This window comes from Achroia grisella, unplaced genomic scaffold (genome assembly GCF_030625045.1).
Source record: "Achroia grisella isolate CSIRO2021 unplaced genomic scaffold, CSIRO_AGI_Agris_v1 utg445, whole genome shotgun sequence".
NCBI lineage: Eukaryota > Metazoa > Arthropoda > Insecta > Lepidoptera > Pyralidae > Achroia > Achroia grisella.
The window spans coordinates 2,139,554-2,166,955 of NW_026712860.1; the positions used below are offsets into that span (position 1 = coordinate 2,139,554).

The 27,402-nt window shown below is 29.8% G+C and overlaps 2 protein-coding genes across 2 annotated transcripts in view; both read left to right on the forward strand.

Moving 5' to 3' along the window:
* Positions 1–21,760, forward strand: part of LOC131844981 (trace amine-associated receptor 8b) — a 48,503-nt gene extending 26,743 nt beyond the window's left edge. The window contains exons 2-9 of the mRNA XM_059193989.1: positions 14,448–14,908; positions 15,120–15,245; positions 16,629–16,745; positions 17,975–18,114; positions 19,201–19,372; positions 20,013–20,144; positions 20,864–20,989; positions 21,194–21,760. Of these exons, the coding sequence (XP_059049972.1) occupies positions 14,690–14,908; positions 15,120–15,245; positions 16,629–16,745; positions 17,975–18,114; positions 19,201–19,372; positions 20,013–20,144; positions 20,864–20,989; positions 21,194–21,661 (1,500 nt within the window). The 5' untranslated portion in view covers positions 14,448–14,689 and the 3' untranslated portion in view covers positions 21,662–21,760. The remainder of the gene's footprint in view (positions 1–14,447; positions 14,909–15,119; positions 15,246–16,628; positions 16,746–17,974; positions 18,115–19,200; positions 19,373–20,012; positions 20,145–20,863; positions 20,990–21,193) is intronic.
* On the forward strand, positions 21,674–22,800 carry LOC131845008 (uncharacterized; the record flags this gene model as incomplete). Its single annotated transcript, XM_059194020.1, has 1 exon — positions 21,674–22,800. A coding segment is annotated over one exon (411 nt), but the record flags the coding sequence as incomplete, so codon positions are not given.
* Positions 22,801–27,402: the final 4,602 nt, after the last annotated feature.

Below are 27,402 nucleotides of genomic sequence, written 5' to 3' on the forward strand. Positions count from 1 at the left end.
AAAAGGGTTATTGATTAACAAAATTTTTGACTATCTTTAATAACATACAGATGTTCTTGAAAATCATACCATGGTAATGTGCAATTTAAACTTAGAACTATATTTTTTTATAATGGCTTGATTTGAACTTACGATATGTGTAGTCGAAGTAGCGTAAAATATATATATTGAATATATTTGTATTTTTTTGTCTCTACAAACATCACGATCATATAAAAGGTGCTTATAATTCTATTTTATTACATTAGATAGCGCATCATTTTGTATTTTTAGTGACGGTTACATTTTTAGAGCCACTTTAACATCGTAATATAATTTTAAGCGAGCTATCATATCACTTGGATCTTTGGGTTTTTCACTAGCTGGTTTCACGCTGGTTTCACGCGACGTGAAACTTTATTTCTATTCTCGTCCATAGTTGGATGTAATGTTTTTTCGCATTAAATATAATATATGACGGATAATACGCATAACACGTATTACTGTTTTTCTTTCACGTGTTATTGTGGTTCCGCGTCATAAAAACACAAAGGGGCGGCGACGGCATGAAGTGATTTAAAGTCACCGCGAAAGTTGTACCCTTTTCTGCTAGGTTGTTTATATTTCTTGTTTTAAATGCTCTCCCTGATGTTACATTTTGACCTTGTAAATATTATATAAGCAGTAGATATAAAGTTGGCTGATAATGTTTAATAAATTATTCAATTGTACAATAAACATATAATATAAAATATTTATTGAATGAACTGCTACTACATGTATTTTATAATATTTTTTTTTATTTCATAAGGCATTTGTTTCTTAGCCATTAGAGAACAAACTCTTTAGTCTAAGAACTTTTGTCTCAAATAGTTACTTTTATCACTATATGTCGTGGATTAAAAAGCGTTTCCATTTGCAGGTATTTCGGTTTTAGAACAATACTGAGGTACTCTATGAGAGCACATTAAACAAGAAAAATTCATCAAAAGATTTCTATTCATGCAATGCAATGGTTGGCATTGCAAACATTCATAGGCTATACGATAATCGCTTATCATTAGACGCATCGAAATGACGCCTCAAGAATTTTACTAGGATCTTTAATGTTCCCAGAACAAATAAAAATAGGTCAGCCGTGTTAACCAGACCGGGTCAAATGTTGTTTTCGTCTTTTCATTACAACCTAAAAAAGCTAAATATAAGCTGACCAACGAAGTTTCGTAGTTAACTTATAAGTTCTCTTTTTATTGCCCTCTGATGCAGATAAATATGGTCATATAACTATTGGTTAGTGCAGGAAAATTTCCCCATTATGTTGTTGACCATTGTTGTTGTCATAGGTATGGGGTTTGCAGCAGTAGTTTTCTAGGACACAACACAATAGGTTTATACGAAGAAAGGTCACTTAATTTGCATGTGTGTAATCTTAGAACTAATTTTCTTTTACAACTATTTTTATTCTACTATTAAATAAGTATTTTTCAGTGCAATACATTTTGTAGTTTCAAATAATAAAAATATTTTTTTTTACTTTAAATATTTATTCTAAAGTTACTAAATAGAGAAATAAAACACAATAACTTATTTATTTTTGAAAAGAGAGAATTACATTAGAATCGTAATAGCTTAAAATTTATTTTATTGATACTTCCAAATAACAGAAGAAAAGTACATTATCATGTGACATAACCAATTGAACATAATAAAAATAAAATAAAGATAATAAATCAAATTTACATTATTATATTACAGAAGAATATCCTTTAAAATTGAATTTTGTAACGTTTGTCATAATTCATAAATATTAATTGTGATATCGTATATCTCCTAATAATTTCCATACTAAATGGAATTTGTTTCAGAGTTTTTTAAACCATGGCGATATTAAATCTACACCATTAATTTAAACTCTGCTCATATTTTTCACGAGTAGCGGAAATTCGTAACGTGGACACTTGTTTTGAAAAATAACAACAGAGATTTTAATCAGTAAAATTTATCTTAAATGACCGTATCGTATTAGTGCAGCGTATTATTAGTATACTGTATTGTATTAAGATTTTATCTTAAATGACAGTGCCATTAAACTAGTATCTGTCCGCGGTTTCGTCCGCGAGACCATGAATAATCTGATAAATCTTTCTGTAATATTAGTATCTATATGTTAATTGCTGCTCATTTATATAATATATATTAGATACTATTTAATTATTTGCTAGGTACATCTCACAGCCCTGCCTACAAGGGTAATGTTGTTGTATAAAAGTGAAATAATTATTTAATATTGTTTACATTTTTTTATTGTATTGTAAAGAGTTGAAATATCTATTTTTTCTTTATCATATTAGTAAAGATTGATGTCGCAAAGAACAATTGATACGCATGTATTACATAATTAAAATGTATTAAAAATAATTGCTTTTTTTTTTTAAAATAATAATATGTTGGCTATCCCATTCTTGGCTTTCTTGCCAACTTCTCAACACAGCCAAATAGAGCAGCATGCTTGTACTCGTGTGTAGATACTTCCTGACCTACATTACTGTTCGCTATGCTGAAAACATATATACCTATACACTGAAATAGATACAAAAAAATACACCATCGATTTATCAAACAGGAGTAGTAATACATTTGTAACTAGCTACTTGCCCCGGCTTCGCATTATACATATGTATTATACATATAAACCTTCCTATTGTATCACTCTATCAGTACAGTTAAAAAATAATGTTTGCTGTAGTTTCTATCACAAGCTGCTTCATCGGAAACCGCAAATATACCGATATTTGTCCACATGGAAACAGTCATCTTCTTTTTCCTAAACTGCGTAGCCTTATAAAGTAATATTATATAATGGATATATTCGTTTTTTATTTAGAGATAGAGAATTCGTACCTACAAAAAGTTGTATAATCAGCTAATGTAAAATATGGCCCAATTTCATTAACTTCATGAGCTGTGCTTTAATTTACAGTAGGTTACTTTATCTTTAATAATTTATTTCTTAAGTTTATAGTTTAATTTATTTTATTTTATAAATAGTTGTTAAAACGCCTAGTAAGTGAGATAAAGTAATTGGAGCATCTGCGGCTAGTGAACTGCCCGAAAAGTTGCCTGCACTGTGTACTCTTACATGTAAATCTTTTGTATCTAGTATTATGAACATTTTATGAGTCGCTCTATCTTTTGTTATTTGTTACTTGCTACAAAATAGTGAAGTATGATGTACTATGGTGTGTCTAATTAAACAAGTCAGCATATTCAGAACATAACTAATTCTATTGGATATAATAATGTATAACAGTATTCTATTATTTAAATACATTATTAGTGCTTAAACAATCCTACACATATTTAAGACAATTAAACAGGTGCCCACACATTATATTTGGATAATTAAAACTGTTACAACTACTGTTTAAGCTATTTCATTTTTTTTAAAGTAGTGAATATATTTTTCTATAGCTCCCGATTAAGGCAACTGGAAAAAAAAGAATCGAGTAAGTTTTCTATACTTGATTATTTTAATGTTGTTTCAGAATTTTTGATAAGAAGTGTATCGACTCTTTTACAGTAGTAAGTAGTTGATTATCGACATTTTTCATTGGATAAATCTTTCTGTAATATTATTTATATAATGTTATTATTTGATATTCAATGTTTTGACAAAAATACTTGTGAACCGTTTAGTGATAGCGGTGGATGTAAACAGTAATTACCGCCTGCAAATTTATCTACCGATTTTCGTAGACTTTTTTACTCATGCTGTCTTCACAGCTCTATTACTGGAAGTCGCCTGAAAGTCACTACCAACTAACTCTATTCCGTCTAGCTTTCTTTGTAAATGGGTACTTTTGTTCGAAACATCAAAGTGCTGAGTGAATATTTATAGATTTATTTCATGTCTGGTACTGAATTAAATGAACCATACAAAACTAAAAGATATATACATAGCCAAATAAAATTATTCTATCATAAACCACATAGATAATTTAATTTCACACAAAAGAAACAGAATTGTTATTACAAAAAAATCTCCAAATGGCTAAATGATTCGAGACTGAGCAATAACTTTCTCGATGGGTGGTGAGAACAGAGCCAGAACAGTGAAGGGCGGACAGAAAAACGCGTCCAAGGCTTCCGGAGCGGCGCCCCATCGACGATAGAGAACTTAATAATTATCTTGACCCAAATTTTCTTTACACACCACTATATTCTCGTTAAATGAAGCAATAAAGCAATAAAATTATCTCTTCTCCTGTCCTTTCATCTGAACTAATTTTGTAATGTAAAAAAATATTATAAAAAACATTCATTTGAACGTCTCAGTAGTCTAGCGGTTTTGCACACCGACATTACTTTCGAAAGTCGCGGATTCTATTCCTCGCAGGGCACAAATATTTTGTATTTATTGGTATAATTGTTTGTATCAGTCTGGAAGTTTTCAATTTATATATTAATTAACAAGAAAATGCATTATATGTATTGGTATCAGTTATCTAGGACCCATAATAGAAGCTCTGCTTAGCATAGAACTAGATGGCACTAGTATGATTTATCCTGAAATATTATTTTTCATGGAGACAAAATTTCTAACTATTAAATAAATTATGACATTAGAAAGAAAAAAAAACATTACATTTAAGATAATTGATATTTAACCTTTAGCAGATATACATAATTTTTAAATATTATGAAGTATTCAAAAGTTTGTAAAAAAATAAGTCATGATAAAATGTAGAAACTGCACTACTGTCTTTTATTTGGGTTTTATTTATATTCCCTAAGAGGGTAAAATAGGTAATAAAATCCACAAAGCTAAATGCTTCACCAATCTGGAGGGGGAAAAAGCGAAATAAATAGTATAAAGTCATAAAATGTTTTCAAACAATTATAGAAATTGAAAAACTTTGCACCGATATTGAATATTCATGAACATTTCCGAATACTGTTTTTTGGAAACTGAATTAAATTTTTCAACATAGATATAAAATAATTCAACCAGTATAAAGTAGCAACCATGCACCGAATAAAATTGTTACGTACTGGGTACTATAAAAATAAGTATAGTCATTGACATTGAAAATATTTGTGAATATATATAAGATTGAAGTCAACAATTATTTTACTATAAAATTATATAACTTGTCACGAACTACTACATAGTAGTTGTAACAATCAAGTTTTCTGCTGCTTTATAATATCTATCTGAATATATAAAATAATGGTCTAAATAAAAAGACATTGAAAGGAAATATTTTGTTATCTATAAGGGATAGAGTCAATAGTATCATTTAGACATTTTGTTTAATTCATTTTATTTAGTAATTCTAATATGGTAATGCTTTTTAAGAAATTTAAACGTCGAGAGCGTGGTTTACGGGAATCCTAGGCATTACTGAGTTATTTGTTTTCACTGTGACGTTGTGGTTGCCCTTATATTTAGCACATACATTTTTTATCTATATATTTTTGTTGATTTGTGCTATGACACAAAATCTTACTTACAAATAAACATCACATAAAAGAGATATAGTTGAGAAGTTTTGTTTTATTCACCCATAATATTATAGTCCAATATTATTGGCACAGTGTAGTTCACGTCGTTCTCGTAATCTTGAACAATAAAAAAAAATCTTAAGATATATCCCTTGGGGGAGTGACTCCAATAAATCCTATGAGGTTTTACTGCTGCTCGCAGCGTACCAGACCCCTATTCAAGACTCATATATTATTTAAGGTACAGAGTCACGTGCAATAGTCAACCGATTTCAAAAAGGTTTGAGTCTCGGGTGTTTTTCTTGTTATATATAAGAACTAACGGATATTACATGACACCTTTGACCTCTGGAATATCACATTGCGACGTCATGTCCTTACAGATGTTCGATATAAGAACATATGGTCCTAGATTGTCTCTTACAATCAGGTGGGCCGTCCGCCATTCTATAGTTATTTAGGTGCAAAAAAATTTAACTAGAATCGTAATACTGCACTGTGATATAGTTTTGAATGTAATACCAATAATGAATCTATTAATATTTACTTTAATCTATAGCAAATCTATGGGACTTCCTATACCTCGAAGTAGTTTTTTAATGTAAAAGGCATACATCGTACAACTGTACCACTATTGTTTTTATTAGTGTTTAATTAGTGAGATACATATATTCGCATTAATCGTCTGCATACCAAGAAGTTCTAGAAGTATACTATATGCTATAGTATTAACATTATGATAATTTAATGAAATAACTTATATTGTGTGTACTAACAGTGAATTTCAAGTAAAACTAGATTTATCTTTGCAAGTAATATATGAGTACAATAATATTAATTTATAGTTAGAATACCTCACACTTCACATAAATTTATGTGAGGTTACAATTGTAAGACGTGATTCGAATGTATATACACTTTAATTTACGTAGTCTGAATGTTTTGATTATATTATCATATTTAATGTTTGATAAATTAAACGTGATTATATCGTTTTTGGTGACGAAATACATTTCAACCGATTTCAATGAGAAGTATGGTCTCAATTCTAGTGGTCACTATTATAAATATAGTGTTATTTAAGACTATACTCTGCAACGCATTAATATGTAAACCCGTACATTGTCTAACACATGTTAAAATATTACACAATCAGCTGCTTTATGGATGTGGCATCTACTGATAGAACAACTCTTTTGTAACAGAAATCTGACGATCTGGCGGTAGAATTGGCAACCGTTCGTCAATATATATGATGTACGTCGCGAATAGTACCGCTTAGTGCTATCACTGTGGACTAAGATATGTTAATATCCTTGCACCTACTTTAACATTTTCTTATATTATTACTTCGACAAGAACTTACTTGTATACCAAATTTAATTATTAGATATATGTATATATTGTAGGCACAATAATAATATATGTTATAGCGGTATATATATTTTATTTTAAAAGAAAAAAGTTGTTCCTTAGCTCGTCTCCTAATTGTCCAAGTCCCACACAAAACAAACAGATACAACTAAAATAAACCTCAACTTGAAAATTGAAAACCACTGGAAGCTTCAATATTTCAGACATTTCAGTACAATTCCTCGAAATAAATATTTGCTGAATCAAATATCTGTCGTAGATAAGCATTTGAGGAGTTTATTTATAACCGACCAAACTATGCAAAAAGTCCTACCGATCGATGGTGGTGCGTGAGAAATGCAAAAAAAGGGTGAATTATGAATTTTATGTCTAAAAAAATCAGGTTACGTAATCCAGACAGTCAGTCATCACAAATGGTGAGTTAGAATAGTCATTACACATCGTAACACCATTTATTTCGTAAATGCGACTGTTGCAAACTCTTTTTCAATGTTTCTTTTTATATCATACTAGCTACTCGTCCTGGTTTTGCACGGGTGTACATTTATTTTATATATATAAACCTTTTTCTTGAATTACTCTATCTATTAAAAAACCGTTTCAAAATCTGTTGTGTACTTTAAAAGATTTAAGCATACATAGAAACAGAGAGCGACAACGACTTTGTTTTATACTATGTTATGATTTCGAATATAAGAATTTAATATTCAAGTTTCATAAATCAAAGTTCTTTTAATATATAATATATCTTATATATATATATATATATATATATATATATATATATATATATATATATATATATATATATATATATTTTTTGTACCACATCATCATTTTTATTTTGTAGTATGAAATGTACGTACCTATGAAACTGTATTCGTACTTATAAAAGAATATATGGAGTAGGTAATAAATATATAAAATATATTACCTACGCCATCTATCCTTTTAAAGTATGGGCTACACGAAATCGATCTTAATACTCGTATAATTTCTTTAAAGTGCCATTTTCAGGCTTCCTTCTGACATAATTCCTATGCCTTATAGGATTCAACCTATTATTTTGTCTATATAGTTAAAATACAGTCTATGTCTTTTACAATAATGTTTGCTATCGCAATTACAGTAATAAAATATTATGCGTGGAGGTCAACCTTATGGTGCATTGCATAAATGTATCTTAAAACTAAATAGCAATATTTTGAAATTACAACGTAAAGCCTAGAGAGGCGATATTGCTTTTAATAATATTATACACATTCTTGTCGTACATTTCACTTTTTTTTATTATAATTTCAACGTGCAACATTTCATCAATAAATAGATGAAAATATCTCTTTTTTTAAATTTGCACAATATTTTTTATTTATATTGCTCTTGCTAGACTTAGGGAAAAACAAACGCTGAAACACAATTATCCCTTTGTTATATAGTTAAATCCTTTACAGTAGATATATACTTCATAAAAATCCTATATTTCAAGTTTTGAACCTGGCTAAGGATATATATATATATATATATTGATTATATTAAACTTTATTTATACCTACCGGCCATGAATATCCTGAATCCTGAATCAGTTTCTTATCCCAGATAAGAAACTGATTTTATTTAGTTACCATTCTAGTTCATACATTGTAGATTGTAGTTATATATTGTAGATACATATCATTATACTTCAACTTATGTTATTTAAGTCCCGTAATTACACTTTTGATCTGATCATATTGAGTGAATTGCGTATTCGAATTTTGAGGCAAATACTTTAGTAGACTTATTTACTTTTTAGCAAGTAATTTATCTCCACTAATAATCTTTTCTCCAAGAAGTCGACATCAGAATATTGTGAGGTTATTAGGGTTCAATTTATATTTATCAACCTTTTTTAAATTTGATAAGGTATCATTTAGAGTCAAAGAGAATAGAGTACAGATCACCAAACTATCAAACTAATAGTGCCAGTGCCGTCTATCTTTCCGTCCAATTTTGCTCAAAATCCCCCAAATATTTTTATTGGGGGAGTTAAAATTACGTTAAAGATATGGACCATGCCGTCACTATTATTCTTCTGTTTGTTATAATATATACATAATCCCTACTAATACAAGGTTCCCTACAATAAAAACATCATTATTTAACAAATTCTATGCGTGTTATTATATAAAGTAAAAATTTCGGATCAATAAGTTGGTAATCGTCTGTGTAAATGTATTTCTATTTATTTGGACATCAAAGTTTAAATTCAATATATCAGGTCCTTTGAGTGTTAACTGAATTGAACGTTGAACCCTGTAAATGAATAAGCAGTAATAAAATCATAACGTGTCTATGTGCTCACTCATCGCACGGGAAGTGCTTTCATTTTAAACTCTTTCATTGAATCGTTTAAGTAACCAAATATATTTAGTCTTTGATGTTTGATTTTTAAATAATAATATAAAATATAATTTCGACATATTTTTTTACCTCGCTCAGATTTTTTTGCATATTAATATAATTATTTCTTTATAATAATAACTAATTTCTTTTCAGTTATTTATATGTATATCAGTGATACAAAAATATTGTATCACTGATATACATAATATCAGTGATACAATATTTTTGTGTTTTTTTTTTTATTTTTTTAATAAAACAAAAACAAAGATAAATCTTCTCATTACCTAGCTATAATACAGTCGTATTAGTAGTAGTACCAAAACTTCTATGTTTATACATTTATATTAAATGTCTAAATTTTAACAAGTAGTTAGTTAATTATTTTTTACTTATTTATACTTATTAGTCATATATATCAAATTTCTGATACTATACATAATAATAATATGATATTGTAAAGAATATAAAAAATCGTATTTAAATATTCTGCACAGGATAGTACAGTAGTTAGTTTGATTGTACACTAAACAAGCATAAATTTCATGATAACATTGAAAACGTCGTTGTGTAAATGCAAACAAACGAAGATCCAAATATTATTCGTATTACACAAGAACCCGACAGAGCAGTGATATACAAATCCCCGACAATGAGAGCCAAAATAATGTTTGATATTTGGTGGTTGCCGTCGAACCAAAAGGAGGATGTTTCCGTGTCACTGGCGTTCGAGATGTCAGCTTTCGCGATTATATTACGAGTGTATGCGAGTAGGGCGAACAAATTGTGAAGCCAAACAAAGATATTGAAACTATCACTATTACTTATTCTTTCCTTTTTTAAACATTTTTAAAACACCTAGTTATTTTTACGATTTACTGCAAGGCCTAAATGTGGCATAACTTATTTTTACGATTACTATATATCTACACGTGTTATATTAATCTGAACATGGAATATGAGTAATGTATTGTTACTTTACCGTTCTGAAGTACAAAACACCATAAAATTATGAGGGTTTATTGAATACTATATATATTATTTACTAGCTTTTTCCTATAGTATTGAGTAGTATAGTAGTGAGTAGCATCATTTATTTTTCTTCCAATTAAATTTTTAGTATACGTTAATATAATACGCTTATATAACATTATAACCATGCGGAAACTCACGCCACATCTATAATTTTAATAAAGAGAAAGAATAATAATAATAATCAAGATTAATTGAACACATAATGGGACGTATCTTTTTTTTAAACATCCCGTAGACGAACAACTTTATCATAATCATTTTATCACAATAAGGCTCAACCCCTAAATATATATTAAAAAGTAATATACATGTTATATTGTATAAAATTGTTTTGGTTATGGAAATCAGATAGGTGAATAAAGAATAATATTATACAAGTGGGAGATACTTACTAGTTAACTCTCGATATGGAACGCTATTTCCTGAAGGAAATTGATGCCTTCTCCAATCGGCAAAGTACCGAGAAATATATTCCAGCGTGGATTCTTAGTGACCTATGTTCAGTCACGCACGTACTCTCACACCTCATATAATGCTTTTTTTATCTCAGATTTCCATTTATTATTTTCACTGTATCATTTAAAGGATATAACAATATTAGTAGATATATTTTTTTTTTCTAGGAGCGCCCACAACTTTGCATGTGTGTAAATTTCTAGACGCCATCTATTGAAATTATTTAAACGACAACAGTAACTAAATTATTAATATATAGTCGTCTATAATGTTATTTATTAAGTAATTAACGAAATATTAGGTGGCGTATTGACATTATTTTACATCTTTTTCGGAGCTTTTATGTAGGTTTTATCGATCCTATGTTGAAACACATTTAACAACATATTTTATAATAAAATCTTTACTATTTTAAAAAATCTGTTTGTTTGAACAAGAATACATCAGAAACAAATTTTCTTTTTTTTTTAGTATTATACTGCCCATGGTGTTAATAATAGAGCAGATCATCAATAATAATTGTAGCAAAAACAGGGAAAATATGAATTAGACGATGTTGTGCGGGTAAGCTAATAAAACAAAAAGGAGCCGTCACGGCTCGCCTAGCAGATGTCGAGCAATCTCACACTTGTCACTTGCATATGCCGCGGATTCATATCAATGGTTAATGGTATGCGTTGGATGGCCAACAGTGCGGGATGATAGAATGATCATGAATTCAAGTCAGTTCGTTCAACCTCATCGTGATGGATTGACTAAGAATTAACCACGATGGTTTCTACTCTATTAAAGGACTATTTAGAGGTCTACATGACATGGTTTATTATTAGAAATTTGGCTACTAGTTTCCGTTACTAACAATCCCACACCACACTAATAATTCATACTATTAATTACACATTTCATCTATCTATGTAGTCTAACATGGCGACACGTCGCTACGCCAATAATTTGATCAGTTGCATTAATGCTCTCATGTAAAATGTACATATAATAAAATAGAATAGTAAGTGAAGTAGACGATATTAGAAGAGTACATAACTAGTTGATTTTTCTTCAGAAGTACAGGAAATAGGCGCCTATCGGCCAAACCACTGGCATGAAAGTTGACAGATTATTACTGACTCTCACCTATAAATAACTTAAAATTTACATATAGATGAATGTTCTATCTTTCTTATAGAATAAAATTAGTTTTTAGGTACATATTCTATATCTATATTGGCTATATCGTCTACATCTGTTGAATAAGACAATGAAGTTTGATCGTGTAATAAAATTGTCGTGTAAATTAATATTAAAATACATAAAATTAAAATTTCTTCGACAAAATTATTCCATGCAAATTGTATTGTAATATCAATGGTGACTAATTACTCTATCTGCAGTGTATAACAAATACCATCAAATGGAAATCGTAATCCTTTCTGAAGTTTATTAAAAATCGAGATGACTTTTATCTATACAAAATAAGCTGTGTATATGAAAACGACACGAAATCATATTATACCGTAAAAATTCAATTTCAAGGCTTTAGGTTGGCTCAGGTGTTTCCCATATTAATCTATGATTAGCTTATATTAAAGTTAATCTTCTTTATGTAATATTATTTATTTTTATTATTACAAATCATCTAATTATTATGTACGGGTGTTGTTGTTTCATTAATTGATGTAATCTTATTTAGACAAATATTGATATTTTTTAAGTATCTACCATTTTCAAATATGCAACATATATAACAAACGGACCAGAGTCTTAACTTTATAATGTATTTGCACAGTTTATTTATGCTACTTTACTATAGTTTTGCCTTTCAAGATCTGTTTATTTTGTACTAGATGTTTACTGCTAGAATTTCGGCAAAGTGATTTTTAGTGGATGTTTACTTTGTTAAACATGCGAAAACAAAGAAGTACGCATAACAAAAAACAAAGTCAAGTTAGAAAGTCATCTACGTGGGTACCTCTGTCGAACTTATTTCTATAACCAACCTTCTCGCTTAGCAAGTTATGTTCCGATTTGTAGTAAAATTACAGGGTATGGAGGTATAACACCCTAAAACTAAGTAGTGATTTACAACACATGCTGATTATAACTAGCATCACGAATAAGTTACCATTATATGCCTGTAAAATTAGTTTAAAATATTCCTAAATCAAAGTTTATTAAAGACTTACCTAATCTATTTGGTTGGAGTGACTATTGAGCGAGTTGCAATAGTAGCAATAAACAAATATTTTCTAGAAGAAAATACCTGGCTGTAATTTATCGTCAACCCACTGCTTACGTGTAAATAGTAACCGCATAAATAAAAAATATTGTGTCTATTTCGATTATTATTTATATACGATAACTTTCTTATAATATCTGTATTATTTACAGCAATTACAAATAAGAGTATACCAAAATATGCTCTGCGTAATATTTTGCTTCTATTTTTGATCTTATAAAAATATTTTCTAAAATATTAAGGAGTCAGAATAGCACCATTTATCAAGTTAATCCTGGCAACGAAGGAAGTGAAATTGATTCAGTATCCACGACTCAGAATCATTTCCGGCTTTTCCCTGTTTTCTTTTTGCAACGCAACAAGAATATTTTATGTCCACTTACAATTTGTGACACACTATTCTTGTAAAGGGAATCTTGCTATGAGTAAATTTAAACTGGACTTATGTTTATTACTTGCCTAATTTAAAATCTATTGGACATTTTTGAATCATTTACAAGTAGGTTTACATCATATATCATAATGTTTGTGAAAAATGAAATAGCAGTCAATCATTAATACTTCATTCGTAATGTATGTAACGATTTTCTTCGTTTTTTATTTTATTTGGAAAGGTAATAAGTGTATTAAGTGGCAACCGTCGCATAATGCTGTTTATGCGTGTATATACGCACATGAATTATTTGAGACATTACACATGAATCATTACAGACAATAAAGTTATCATGTGGTACGACACAAATATTGCCACTCTGGAGTACTAAGATGTTACTACCTTATGTCGCCTTTTAACCTAAACCCAACATACAAAGCATGCTGCTTGGCGGCTGAAACAGATGAGACTGAGGTATATACATAGATGACTTTTTAAAAAATCTACTTTGGAGAGCTAGTAATGCATATTTGACGGTCTCGGAGGTCTAGTCGTTTAACACACCGCTTAACGTCCGACGGTCGCGCGTTCGATTCCTCGCACCGGTATACATATATATGATTCATAAATATGATTGTTTGTATCGGTCTGGGTGTTTCTATGTATATTATGTATGTATTTATATCAGCAGTCTAGTGCCCATAACACTAGCTCAGCTTAACTCGGAACTAGATGGCGCTGTTTGAATTATCCAAGGAGATTATATTATTATTATTGTAATCTACACAACTATATACAACTTTAATATTAAATTACAATATTGTCTATTATAATTTTATTATTTATCACCATCGTAGTATAACAAAACTCGCAATGAGATATGTTGTATTTGATTAACTACAACAAAATTACAAACCTTCCTTTGATCAAAGACACAAACCGTACCAAGTTGCCAATATTTGACATGGCGATTACTAAATGGAAGCGAAGGCACTTCGTGCCATTTTATCAATTAGAAAGTGGAAATTAATTTAATTACGTTTGCTACAGGAAAGTCCTATTAAATTACAGGTATTAATATTTCCGCCTTTAATGCAACTTTATTTGTTTCAGGTGAATTATAATGAAGTCCAAGCAACTGGGATATAAGTCACCATCAAGTATATCTGAACATCACGGAAAATATAATATTTAAATCTGAGAAAAATAAAACAAAATGGTGTGCTTAAGTTGACAAATTTTAACTATACTGAAGTAACGAAAAGAAGTCTGGAAGAACTAAAAGCAGTTACAACATTTATGATCTAAATGCCTAATTCAAGAGGAGATTGCGCTGCTATTTGCAGGCGCCGACTATGTTCGACTCGACTAAAGGCGCATTGCTCATAGCGCCATCTCTTTTTAATAGTTCTTGCTGGCAACACGGTAAAGGCTGGCCTTCTACATTTCCAGCGCCAGCAGACATTCTGAAAGCCTTCTTTATATTTGCAATGTCAATGGCTATAGTATTTGGCAATTTAGTGCTAATTTGTGTATTGAATAATCGACGTTATATCAAATATATAGATAATCAGGTAAAATAACTTTAGATTAGAAAATAAAAATACTTATTTTAATAATATGAATTGGCTTCTTAAAATATTAATAAAACATTATAATATACTCATATTTAATTTAACTTATCAATGAATAAGATACTTATAAATAGCTTGCTTATAAGAACTACAGATTATACAACATTAATAAATGCGTAAAATTTTGAATTTAAACTCTATTTTCTAACAGCCTAGGTATCTTCTGACTTCATTAGCTCTCAACGACTTGTTCACGGGTATCTTGATTGCTCCGGTGGCTCTTTTGCCCGCTCTCTACAAGTGTTGGCCATACGGGGAGATCTTTTGTCAGATACAGGTATACATATATAGAAATTAAGTTAAAACTATAATTTCAACTTTTTTGTTATGACGTGTGAAATAAAATTTGTACCAATGTTACTAAATTCATTAGTTAAGTTTACAATAAAATTAAATGGAAAATTGATGTTATAAAAGATTAAAACAAAATAAAAATAGAATATTAATTTTCCATCTAAATCTCAAGGGAGTTATTTAATCTAGTTAGAAATAGGTAAGCGAGGCTACGAAGACTTGCTAAACTTTATTTAAACAAGAGACTGAGAGAAAATGAGTAAAGTTGTTTTACGAGAAAAAAGTTCTCAATTGGAGACGCAAAGTTAAAGGTAATCGGATATTATGGAGAAATACTCGACGGTAGCACTCGTTTTCATCATGTTTTTGACCTATTAAATTTGACCTCAGAAATATAAATCGAAAAGTTCTTTCAAAGTAATTTTATGAGACTTCGCTTCGAATGCATGGAAAGCAAAAATAAATTACACGTGATGACTAGAAATATCTATAATGACAGCATTTAAGAAAACATCAAGCGATGAAAATAATCTACATTGTAGAGAAGCTTTTGAAGCGGGAACAATTTGCAATTTAAAAGAGTAATTGTTAGATATACTGACGCGGCGGTCTGCAAACAATAAAATTGCTAAAACTTCCACTTTGGTAACGTATAATGCTCGGTTGTTAATGGTATAGTGACCGGGCATAAAGTCTTGGATCTTGGAAGTTTTGGCTTTGTTACTTGGGCCATCTGCCTACCGCTTAGCTCGCTGAATCGTAATTCCGTCACTTTCAGGAAATTCTCTTTGTTTCATTTCATGGACCAAGGTCACTTCAGAATATTGTCATAATCACCGTTATAATCAGCATGTATCTACACACGTTTGACTGCACGAGTAAATCTAGACAGTTGACACACACCGACGATTTCTTAATCACAAATATTAAGAAATGTTTATTTAAATTCAGAAAAAAACTAGGTTTTGTTAAATAAGTAACTATCGTAACTTATTTATCACCGTGTTAACAATTCTTTTGTCATGTTTATGTCATGTTATATTATGTTACGATGGGCTTCATAAAATATGATTGTATAGGATGCTGTAAAAGTTATATGTGTATATAGCCATCAAAGACTAATTTAAGTCGACCGGATATTCAAGTTAAAATCTGAATCTCTCAGAGAAATTTCAGAGTTGGTAGTAGTTAATAAGTCACCGTAGTCGTAGTTTAATCTTTTGTAATCGCTTTGTAAGTATTTCAATCCCTATCGCTTATGAAACGAGATTGTCCTCCGGTCACGAGTCACTACGCTTATACCCGTTGCTAAGTTTGAAAATGATTCACTTCTTTATACTATGCTGTATCTATCTATATCTTTCAGGCACTTTTACGAGGAGCAGTAAGTCAACAAAGTGCTGTTATTTTAGTGTGTATGGCAATCGATAGATATTTGTATTTACTACATCCTAACACTTATCACAAACATTCGAGCAAAAAGGTGAGACATACAAACATTTTATTTTTATGAAATATTGACGATATTATAAATATGAATCATATTCATCTGATCCACGAATTTCCAAACTAGAAAATAGAAATAATTACACAATTGCTCAAAATATGATTACAATCGAATGATATCTCTAGATAGCAGGCCATGAAGTACAAGTTTACCTTAATTCAAAATATGTAAAATCTAAAGTAATTAAAATACATTTATATTTTTAAGTAGAAACAAATATTTCAATATTCAAATATAAATATACTAAACTTTCAGAGAATTTAAAATTTGTTCTTACCAAATATATTTATAATTTGTTTACCTCACAGCTTCAATGAATGTCTCAGAGACCTTTTGACAAGATTGCAGCAAAACAAAGGGTTCATAAAGTTAATTAAATATTGAAGTCGTATTCACACATTCAAGAGTTTAGGATTCTGTAAATCCGAGGTTGCGTTCAAAGAAGGCTTTGCGTACTTGATAACACCTTTCTCTTGGAGTATCTCTTTGAGCTACTTATAAAGTTTTGATATTCAAATCTGACTTACATAACTAAGCTTTGTCATTTATTACCGTGTTTATTGCGTTGATTATTCGGAAACTTATGTATACCATACTAAATCCTAACAATTACCTATGTAATTATTCTCGAAGAATTTAACAAGGATGGTTCTTTACGAAATTCTGTTTAAATTTTCTTCTCTTTGGATACGCAGTTCAGTTTTGAACAAGTTTAAGGCTTGTGGCGTAAAACAAATAAAGTAAATAATTGGGTACTTTGAAATTTGCTACAACGTAGCTTTTCTAAATAAGTAATTGATTTAATAGTATTAATAAAATTTTATAAACTTAACTTAATATGCTATCGTCGTCGTCGATCTCATATTGTATTATTTTACTGATAAAGGCTATAACAGAATAGCAGAGAGGGTGGACTCACTGCCCTCACTGTGTTATAGACCTGTTTTGTCTCATTCATTAGTTTTAAATTATATTAATGTATGGCGAACAGTTGTATTAGTTTTTGTTTGAGACAAATAAAGATTAATATTATTATTAAAATTCGAAGAAAATATTACATTTTAATAGTTACATACGTCTTACATCGGTTAAAGATTATTAGTATCTTAACTTACCCTACAAGGGACGCTGTCTATGCTTAGATTCAGTATTTTATTAATTAGTAGTTATATTAAATGTAATATAATATAACTGTTTTATTTCAGGGCTGCGTTTTAGTCATAAGTATAACGTGGATCCTATCTGTTTCACTATTTGCAATAATGGTTCTTCCTCGATCTGGGTATTATTTCAACTCTACGGGATTGATGGCTTGTGATGTATTCCACAGCAGAGTTGCATTCAGGTACAGTTTAATCTACCGTAATATTATATTAAATTAATACATATTATTATTTTATACAAATTAATAATTCATAGCAGACAACATGACTTGGAAGCTAGCTATCTCCTTGTTTACGCCCATTCGCATGTAAATTTTTTATATATATTTAGTTGATAAAACTGGATTAACTTACATATGGAACGATTTTTAGCGCAGCGGCCATATAAGTGAGTACAGACATGTGAGCTGATTATTATCAAAATGAAAATATACAACAATATTTTCTATTATTGTAACCATTGTACTCGCATTTATATAATATTATGTTTCGTAGATATAGAATGTATGTAAGTAGTTCTAGTATTTCGGTCATCGCACAATCGCAATCGCAATCGACAATTGATATATAAAATTAAATAAAAAAAATAACTCGAAGTCAAGGATTGGTTGCACAAAATTTATAAATTACCTGTAAATCAATAATAATAGAAAAGTAATATATAATATTAGAACTTAAATTAATAAATACAAAGTTTATTAAATGCATGAGCCATCCAAATGTCAGTCATGTACACAAATAAATAAAATAAAAAAACTTTAATATTAGATATATAGATTTATCACAATAACACACTTTAGGCTGAAACTTTTTTTATAAACGCTGATTTAATCACAGGTAACCTAATTAAGTAGATATAACATAGATAAGCAAACACTAATCAACATCTACAAATCAATTAGTCAGAACTCAACTTGGCATTAGTTCTAACCATAATTTTATGAGCTCATTAAAACTTTTATTATTACTCTCTACGGAATTGGGCGGTTTCATAATCATCGACTTGTCTGTTATGTTACCGAAAAGTTGTTTAAAACTGTTACAATTGTATTACTTGAGAATGTAATTTAAATTTGTAATACGAATTACTATTAATATTTCAATATATTTCTCAGAAACCTTTATTTAGGTATACTTACACATAATTATGCATAATTTTATACGTACGAGTATATATTAATTATCTGTTTACATACCTAATATCTGTTACAATATTATACAGATTAAAAATTGTATACTTAAATTCAAATAGTAAACATTACTTTCAGAATACTCTCTTGTTGTGCCTACTACTTTCCAACTACAATGGCACTCATGTACTGCTACGGATCGGGCTTCCATGTCAGCAAGAACAGAAGCAAATGTGACCAGGATTCTACCAGATCCAATGGTGTACCAGTGCCTTGTAATAAGAACTCTCGTGGCGACCATGATATAGTAGTAAGTACAACTTAATTTCTTGCTTATAAAAATTGATATCAATATCGTGGATCAAAAACAAACAACAATGCTGAGCATATGCTGTAGCCGAACAAGTAAAGCTAGGTACTGGCTTGAAATGTTATCGAGACGGGCGACGCGACGTTCTATTGCTCGTTTAAATATCTCTAACTACATACTATGGCATACACGCAATGTCAATAATGCAACCGATATTTTGTGTTTATAATACTGTACTTATTGATTATAAAGTCAATTTTATATTTCATGAAAAAGTGGACTCTATAAAAATCTAAATATAAGTTACCTAGATCGTCACCACGCCCTATTAATTGATTCTACTTATATGTAATAACATTATTTTAGATATTACAAACTATAATCACTAGTACTCTAATACCCATAGGAATTAAGTAGTATTGATAATTATAAACATTATCGAAATATGCCTCTAAACGTAATTTGGTCTACCATATCTCACAATCATGACGAAACATAATGAAAAACATATGCGAGAGACTAATATCTCGACCTTTCAAATAATTTATTTCATACTCCTGAAAAATGAATTCACACTAAAAAAAATACTCATAATGGTTAACCGTTATTGAACTGATAACATCTTTCAATTTTTAAACAGCATATACCAGTACCAGTGCGACCACATAGCGTGAGTACATCACGTACTATGGCAGCCATGTCCTTAGGATTCATCGTTATGGTAACCCCGGCCACCATCCAGGAAGTCGTTGCGGCATGTACCGGCTGTAAGGTATAAACATAACATTTTATGGTTTATGACTGAAGTTTCTTTCGTCAAGCAAAATTAATATTAAAAATCTCTAATATTTATGATTCTATACTACATAGAATCGTAAAAATTACCATTCGCGGAAAGTATTTTACAAACTTATTTTTATTATAGAAAATGATACTAGATTACAACATATATTATCTATATCTATCAAACTATCGACAAATGATGTCATCAATAACAAACTAATAGTATATTGCGATACGTGCACTTCTTTTATATTACCTGTTGTAAAAAAAATACATATTACATACACATAATCGAGATACATTACATAGTGCCACTTACATAAATTATTTATATTACAACTAGCGGTACCTGCGATTTCGTGTGCAAGTTCTATTTATTAATGATAAATGTCAAATGTCAATAAAACATTAAGAGATTTATTAACATAGTCTATTATTGAATTAACAGAATATTTAAATTAATAAAATAGTACTTGGCTTACCGATAATCTTCTCAAAATGGATTATTTTACTCCTCTATGAGATATTTTTAGTTTTTCTTTAGTCTATAATAGAGAATCGCTAAAGAACAGAATTAGAATTCTATAAAAAATGTCCTAAATCCTTCACCCGCTATTACATGAAACTTAACACACAAACCGATTTCCGCATCGCCTGGTTTTAACAATTTTATGTAAATATAAATATTTCACTATTTTCCATATACAGGTACCACCCTCTTTGGATTTCATCGTCACTTGGTTAGCATTGAGCAACAGTTTTTGGAATCCTTTTCTGTACTGGCTTCTCAATAGCCACTTTAGAAGAATTAGCAATGATCTCCTACAATACTATGTAAGTACACTCCCAAAGATCATATTCTACTGAATTCTAAATGGAAAACAAAAGAGATTAAACTTCAATTATCTCACGATTTCGAAGCAAATTACTTTATAACTCTCGTCGAGGAACCTCTTTGCCTATAAAATTATGATAAACAATATTAGTCAAATAACTTTTGGTATAATATTAAAATAATCAATATTTCAATTTTCATAGGTTTGTTGCAGACGAAGTAAATCTTTTCCAAGCTATGAAAAGCCAACAGGTTGCTGTGGATCACCAGTTACGTCTGATTTGCATTCGAAGGGAGAGTTTGAAGGTCTCGGGGAAAAATATTGGGGAGAGATATTAGAACGCACTGTTTCTTCAACTTCCTTACATGCTATCCAAAAAGCTTGTCAACGGGATCCACTCCGGTGCACTGGGTCATTTAAAGGATGCTCAAGCAGCACATGTAAACAAGATCCAAGATATTTTGACAATTATGGAATTACAGATTACAGACATTTGGATAGGTCTACTTTTCAAATTGAACCCTGTTCACGACAATGTAGATTGAAGAATTCAGATTTCTGTTTATTTAGACCTAGTCCGGGCTTCGAATGTGGCCGTTCGCGGTCTAATTTAAGTTTAGATGAAGGAAACTTCAATAAAGCTTGTAACGGTCGGCATTCAGAGTTGTGAGAATTCCGGAACTGTCCGGTCTTCGGGCACAGAAGTAATAGTATAGGCTTGTATCCAGGAGTAGAGCACTTTAATTCTAATATTAAATGGAAATTCGATGACTCGCAAGGAGTCGATGATGATTTGCAAAATCTGGAACAAAATCTTGATAGAATTAGAAGTCTTAGCTATGAGAGAAATTTCAATGGATACGGTTTGAAAGATAACGACAATTTGTTACAAGTCGAAGTTAATGATGTTGAAGAGGACTCTGATAATAACAAAGACTATAATGGAAGTGTGCGTGAAAATTGTGAAGATAAAAGTGATTATAGTGCTTCTCATAAATTTTCCCGTAATTCTTCGTTATCTAATAGAGAACTTGACGTAATCAAAGAGAGTTCAAGAAGCTCGAGTGATACAGAAGTGACGCTGACACGATGACTTCCGAGAGTGACATTCGATAAAGCAGTGAATGTTGTTCATTTAAACTTATCCCCTGAACATAGACCTTGTAGTCGAAAGTGTACTGCGATATTAAAGAGGCATCATAATTTGCTGGACAAATAGAAAATCATATAGTAATAAGTGTATGTGGACCAGTAGATTCAGGTCTAATTTTGTATGAAAGTCATTTTAATTTTAAATAAAATTTTACTTGTGAAACACTAACAGAGAATGGCAAAAATATTGTTTTGTACATTTCAAATGATTTACTATCCGAATTATTGTCAAGGTTTTAGAACCTACGAGTATAAAATTAAGCAATATTTTTCCTTGTAGTTATGACGATTGGTATTTTCTGCAATAAGTATGATACAATAAATAATTTGCATAATATAGCTTTTATTTTAGTCTTTACGTTAAGGTATTATTACATAATAATAGTAATAAATAATCTTCAGTAAATGTGTTCTATTGAAGTTTATAAAGAATGTGATACAGACCTACTTGTATGTATGGTTGTTATTTGTTCAATTTATCTCTGCAGCTTAGAGCCTAAGTGTATTCTATTCATGGATTCTGTGTATGTATATAATTCTAAAATAAGACTGTATTAAAGAAAATTAATAAGATATTCTGAATCGCACAATACTTTTCTTCTATTTTATGTAATAATTAACAAATTGTTGATGTCTACCTAAATGTCATAAGCAGCAAAAGAAGAGAGAAAATAAATTCTTTTTAAATATGTGTTTATTATTTCTATCTGCTAATGATAAACGCGTTATGCTGATTTATTTCTAAGGATTACATTACATTAAAAATATTAATTTATGCCATACAGGCCGTATATATACATTACTAAGACTCTTATGTGTTTATATGTCTACTTTTTAGATAAATGATAGGGATATAGATAGGACTATTTCGTTTTGAAATACAAAATATCTTCACGTCAAATTTCATTAATATTCGTTTAGTTGTTTAGTCGTTAACAGGTAACAGTAAAACTAATATACTTTCGCATTTATAATATGAGTAAAGACTTACGACCAACATACAAAAATGTAACCGTCATTATGAAAATCTGAGGAGATAATAATATCTCATTATATATATATCACACCAAATCGACCACAGTGTATTAATTTATTACCTTCATACATACATACATAATATACGGTACACCAAAATAACATTTTTTACAAATTTTGTCTGTCTGCCTATTTGTTCAGGCTACTCTCTGAAATGGCTGGACCAATTTTGACCGATTTTTCGACAGGTAGCTGATGTAATAAAGGGAAATTAGGCTACTTTTATTTTAGAAAAGTAAAATAAAATTCCACGCGGACCAAGTCACGTGTATATACGCAATACAATTGCAACTGATTGCTGTCTTTACGTGTAAGATACGTATATGAGAAAAACTATTGTTAAGGATTTTTAGCACTGTAATGAAACTCAGAACAATGATTGTTTCAATTTTTTTCTGTTTATCTATACATACAAATCTCAGAAACGGCTTAACCGGTTTGATTTGATTCTGACTGGAATATTTACGATATCCTTAAATTAAAATTAAATATTTGCTTTATTGTAATCGGTATACAAACACATTATACTCAGATCATGGATGCATCATAAAAGTGCAGCATTACATAAATGCAGTAGATATATCTATATATGTATGGGTTACTCGTATAAAGTTTATGGGTTTTTTACGGGCCGTCCAAAGATTTTACTACTTCAAGCGCTGTAAAAGACACTAAACGTGTTGATGTTTGGGTCCAGGGTTTATCTTGAGGCTCGTCATCAGTTTCCTTCTAGATGGGAAGTGACATTAGAATGGTAATAAGAAAAACCTGGGTTAAGAGCAACGATCATACTGTAATGTTATGTTAAAGGAACCAAACCTAAGAAAAGAAATATCTGTAACAATTTATGAAATAATCTACTGTAAATCAATTTTTATATTAATTAATTAATATAATTGTGTTCTGTGTACCTATATCATAAGCTGAGGGTTTATATTTGGAAAATTTCATTATTCCAGAACATTACTTTAAAATATTTTTAACAAAAAAATGGTAAATTATGTAGATATTTGATAAAGAAATATAGCAGGATCGACTGGTAAAATGTACAGGTATTGTGTTGCGTATATAATTGATTATCGTATCAGAACCAGCATGTCAAAATAAAAGAAATACTCTAAAATGAATTGATTAGTCGTACTGACAACGAACACACTACATGTTCTGCAATTCCTGTAGAGCTTCTTTATGTATAACTTCTTCCATTTTCTAAAAGAGATAATTCAAAGAATAACTCTCATACACAACTTGTAAAATGGTTTAAAAAATAACATTTTAGCTTTATTGATATCTACTAAGTACGGTATGTGTATTAATTACTTATTGATGTTAAAATTGTAACCTATAAGGAAAATGTTATTTCGTTGAGAATAATAAATTACTGCTTATATGTAGCAACAGACAACAATTTACATAGACTTTAGTTTGGTAATAAACAAAAAAAGTAATAACGGACACCAAAAATATAACATCATGGTGAGATTCGAGAATACAAAAGATACAAATATTTACTATATTTGTAATTTCTTTCATTTCAAAATAATAATTAATATATCGATATAAATATTAAAATATTTAGGATAAATAAAAGCATTCTGTTCACATATTTAGCCGAAATAAGTACTTGTAAAGTTGTACTAAAATCGTATAAACTAAAAGCATCCACATTTATATACCATTTGGACTTTGTCGAGAGGGTTGCGGTGAATACTATAAATGTCTAACATTTCTTTTTACGTACGTGTACATCAAAAAATTCGTAAGCTCAATATATTGGCAATAAATTTTTTTTTAAGCTATTAATTTTGAAGATTAAACAAATATCGTGACGATTGATAATGTTTTTATGAAAATAATGTCCGTCGTTCGATGAAGTAATAATCACATAATATAAAATAGTATATTTTATCAGAAGTGCTAATCAAGACGACATTTATTGTAAGAATCATGTGGTCGCATGGAACATAGAGGTCCTTTTTGTTTAGACTAAATTGATTCATCAACCCATAGCTTATAGTTTTAGGATCATGAAATTGAATATTTATCGATTTATAACGTAACGTACACGAAATTATTTATTTTTAAAAACCAGAGCTAAATAGTGAAGCACGTAAAAAGCTTGCTAGTACATAATAATTGTCTATTCATCAGGCTTGGTTTAAAAGTACTCGATTAGGATACTCAATTTTGGCCTTCGATGAAATCTTTGGTTCTAAAGGCACGTACTATAAAAATTCTGCCCGAGGTGCAGAAAGTGGTTACGTAATAGCACCTCCTTTGAAACGCTTTTTAAATTCCATTGCCCTTTATTTATACTGGGTATTGATGGATATTTATACCAACCGATTGTGTGTGAATTTTATTTTTTTCGAGAATTTTCATTTTAGGAATAAATAAGATTACTTGACTATTACTCGTGACCTTGACCTTCGCACGCGTTTAAAGTATATATTTTTTAATTGGTAGTTGTATTTTTGTAATGCAGGTATGGTTTTAAATGATAATATAATTTATAAATTTATTGACTCGGTCTAGCACACCGCTTTACGTCCGATGGTCACGGGTTTGATTTCTCGCACAGCACAAACAATTGTATTTACGAAAAAATATATCTATGTATTTGTATCAGTTATCTAGTATCCATAACACAAGCTTTAGCTAGCTTAACTTGAGTCTAGATGGCGCTGTGTAAATTGTCCTGAGATTATTATTATTATTATAAACTTTATTATAATTTATGTATTAATTTGAATATAAAATATGGAAAATGATTTATATGAAGCTATACCGAAGTTGTATATATGTATACTTATAACTTTTAAATTAGACAAAATAATATTTACTGCTTCTCATTCATATTTTATTATTATTAGTTTCTTATCTTTCATTGCGATAGACAGAACTAGTAAATGTAATATTAAGTTCTCTTATGTAAATTCATCCTCTACAGTAATCAATCCTAACAAACTAGGCCTGCAATTATATACAAGAATAATCAATATGCTGACATATATATTACTGAAATATCCATTACAGAATGTAAAACTTTCTTTTCCTAATCGATGTTAACTAGAACCAAAGGCGAATGGTGCTAAAAAGTCAAAGTACAACACAATTTTATGGGGTACGAAACCTGGATAATGTTTGAAAATGGCTTCGAAATGAGAATGCCCGTATTAGAAACCGTTTAGATTCCGCTCAAGACGCGGCAGCGTGGCGGCTCAGTCGTACGTGATAACCGCCCTTTTGTATCATACACACTTTTCCTCTGAAAATTTCATAGGCTCTCATTTAAGATAACTGCACAATGTAACTTTTTCCTTCTTAACTGTAATATGTAAAACATTTTTTATTTTATGTATGTAGGAATTTGTTCTTTAACTACTTATAAGTCTTCATTTTGTTAAGTGATTCTAAAATTCAATTGCGGACTCTCTTTTCTTTATAACTTACAGCATCAGAAACGGAGCATAGTACTCTTATGAAATGAAGTATGTAAGTATGAAGTACTATTAGTTCATAAATGATCATTTATTGTTATCTCACGGAATAAAAATTAACTTGATACTCGAACATGCTACAATTTCAATCGAGCAGTTTCCGTAAGAGTTTCAGAAATTCTTAATTTCATATGGATCATAGCAATCAATACTGTATAGTTAGATACCTAAAAATACTTCTAATAGCAAATTAGTTTAAGAACTAAATCTCACTATTTTTTACTTTAACAGAAATAAATATATTTTTAGTGAAGCTTAAGCGAAACTTTCACTAAATTTTAAGTGAGCTTACAGCTAATAGATTAGTGAAAACTGCATTTAAAATAGACAACATTCTAACATCACTGTTTTGTGTTCTATCATGTCGATAAAGTCCCCAATAATAATGTTCTCTTATAAACTTTTCAATGTGGCAGTCTATAAGTCTACTACTAGCTCTTGGATTATTTAGATATTTTATCGGTTTGTCTATCACCATTAGAAATATAATATTACAAACACATTTTTTCTTAGTGTCCATCAAATTTGAACTGCCGACCTTCCAATCTAAATCAAATCTTGATTTAGATTGGTAGGTACCACTAGGCAACTGTATCATCATATTCATATATCATACATAATCAGTTCATTACTCGTGAATTTATTTCACGAGTAATGAACTGAAAAATCAATTTTCTTATTATCAATTAATTTCCTTGAAACTAATAGCTTCTAAAGACAGAAA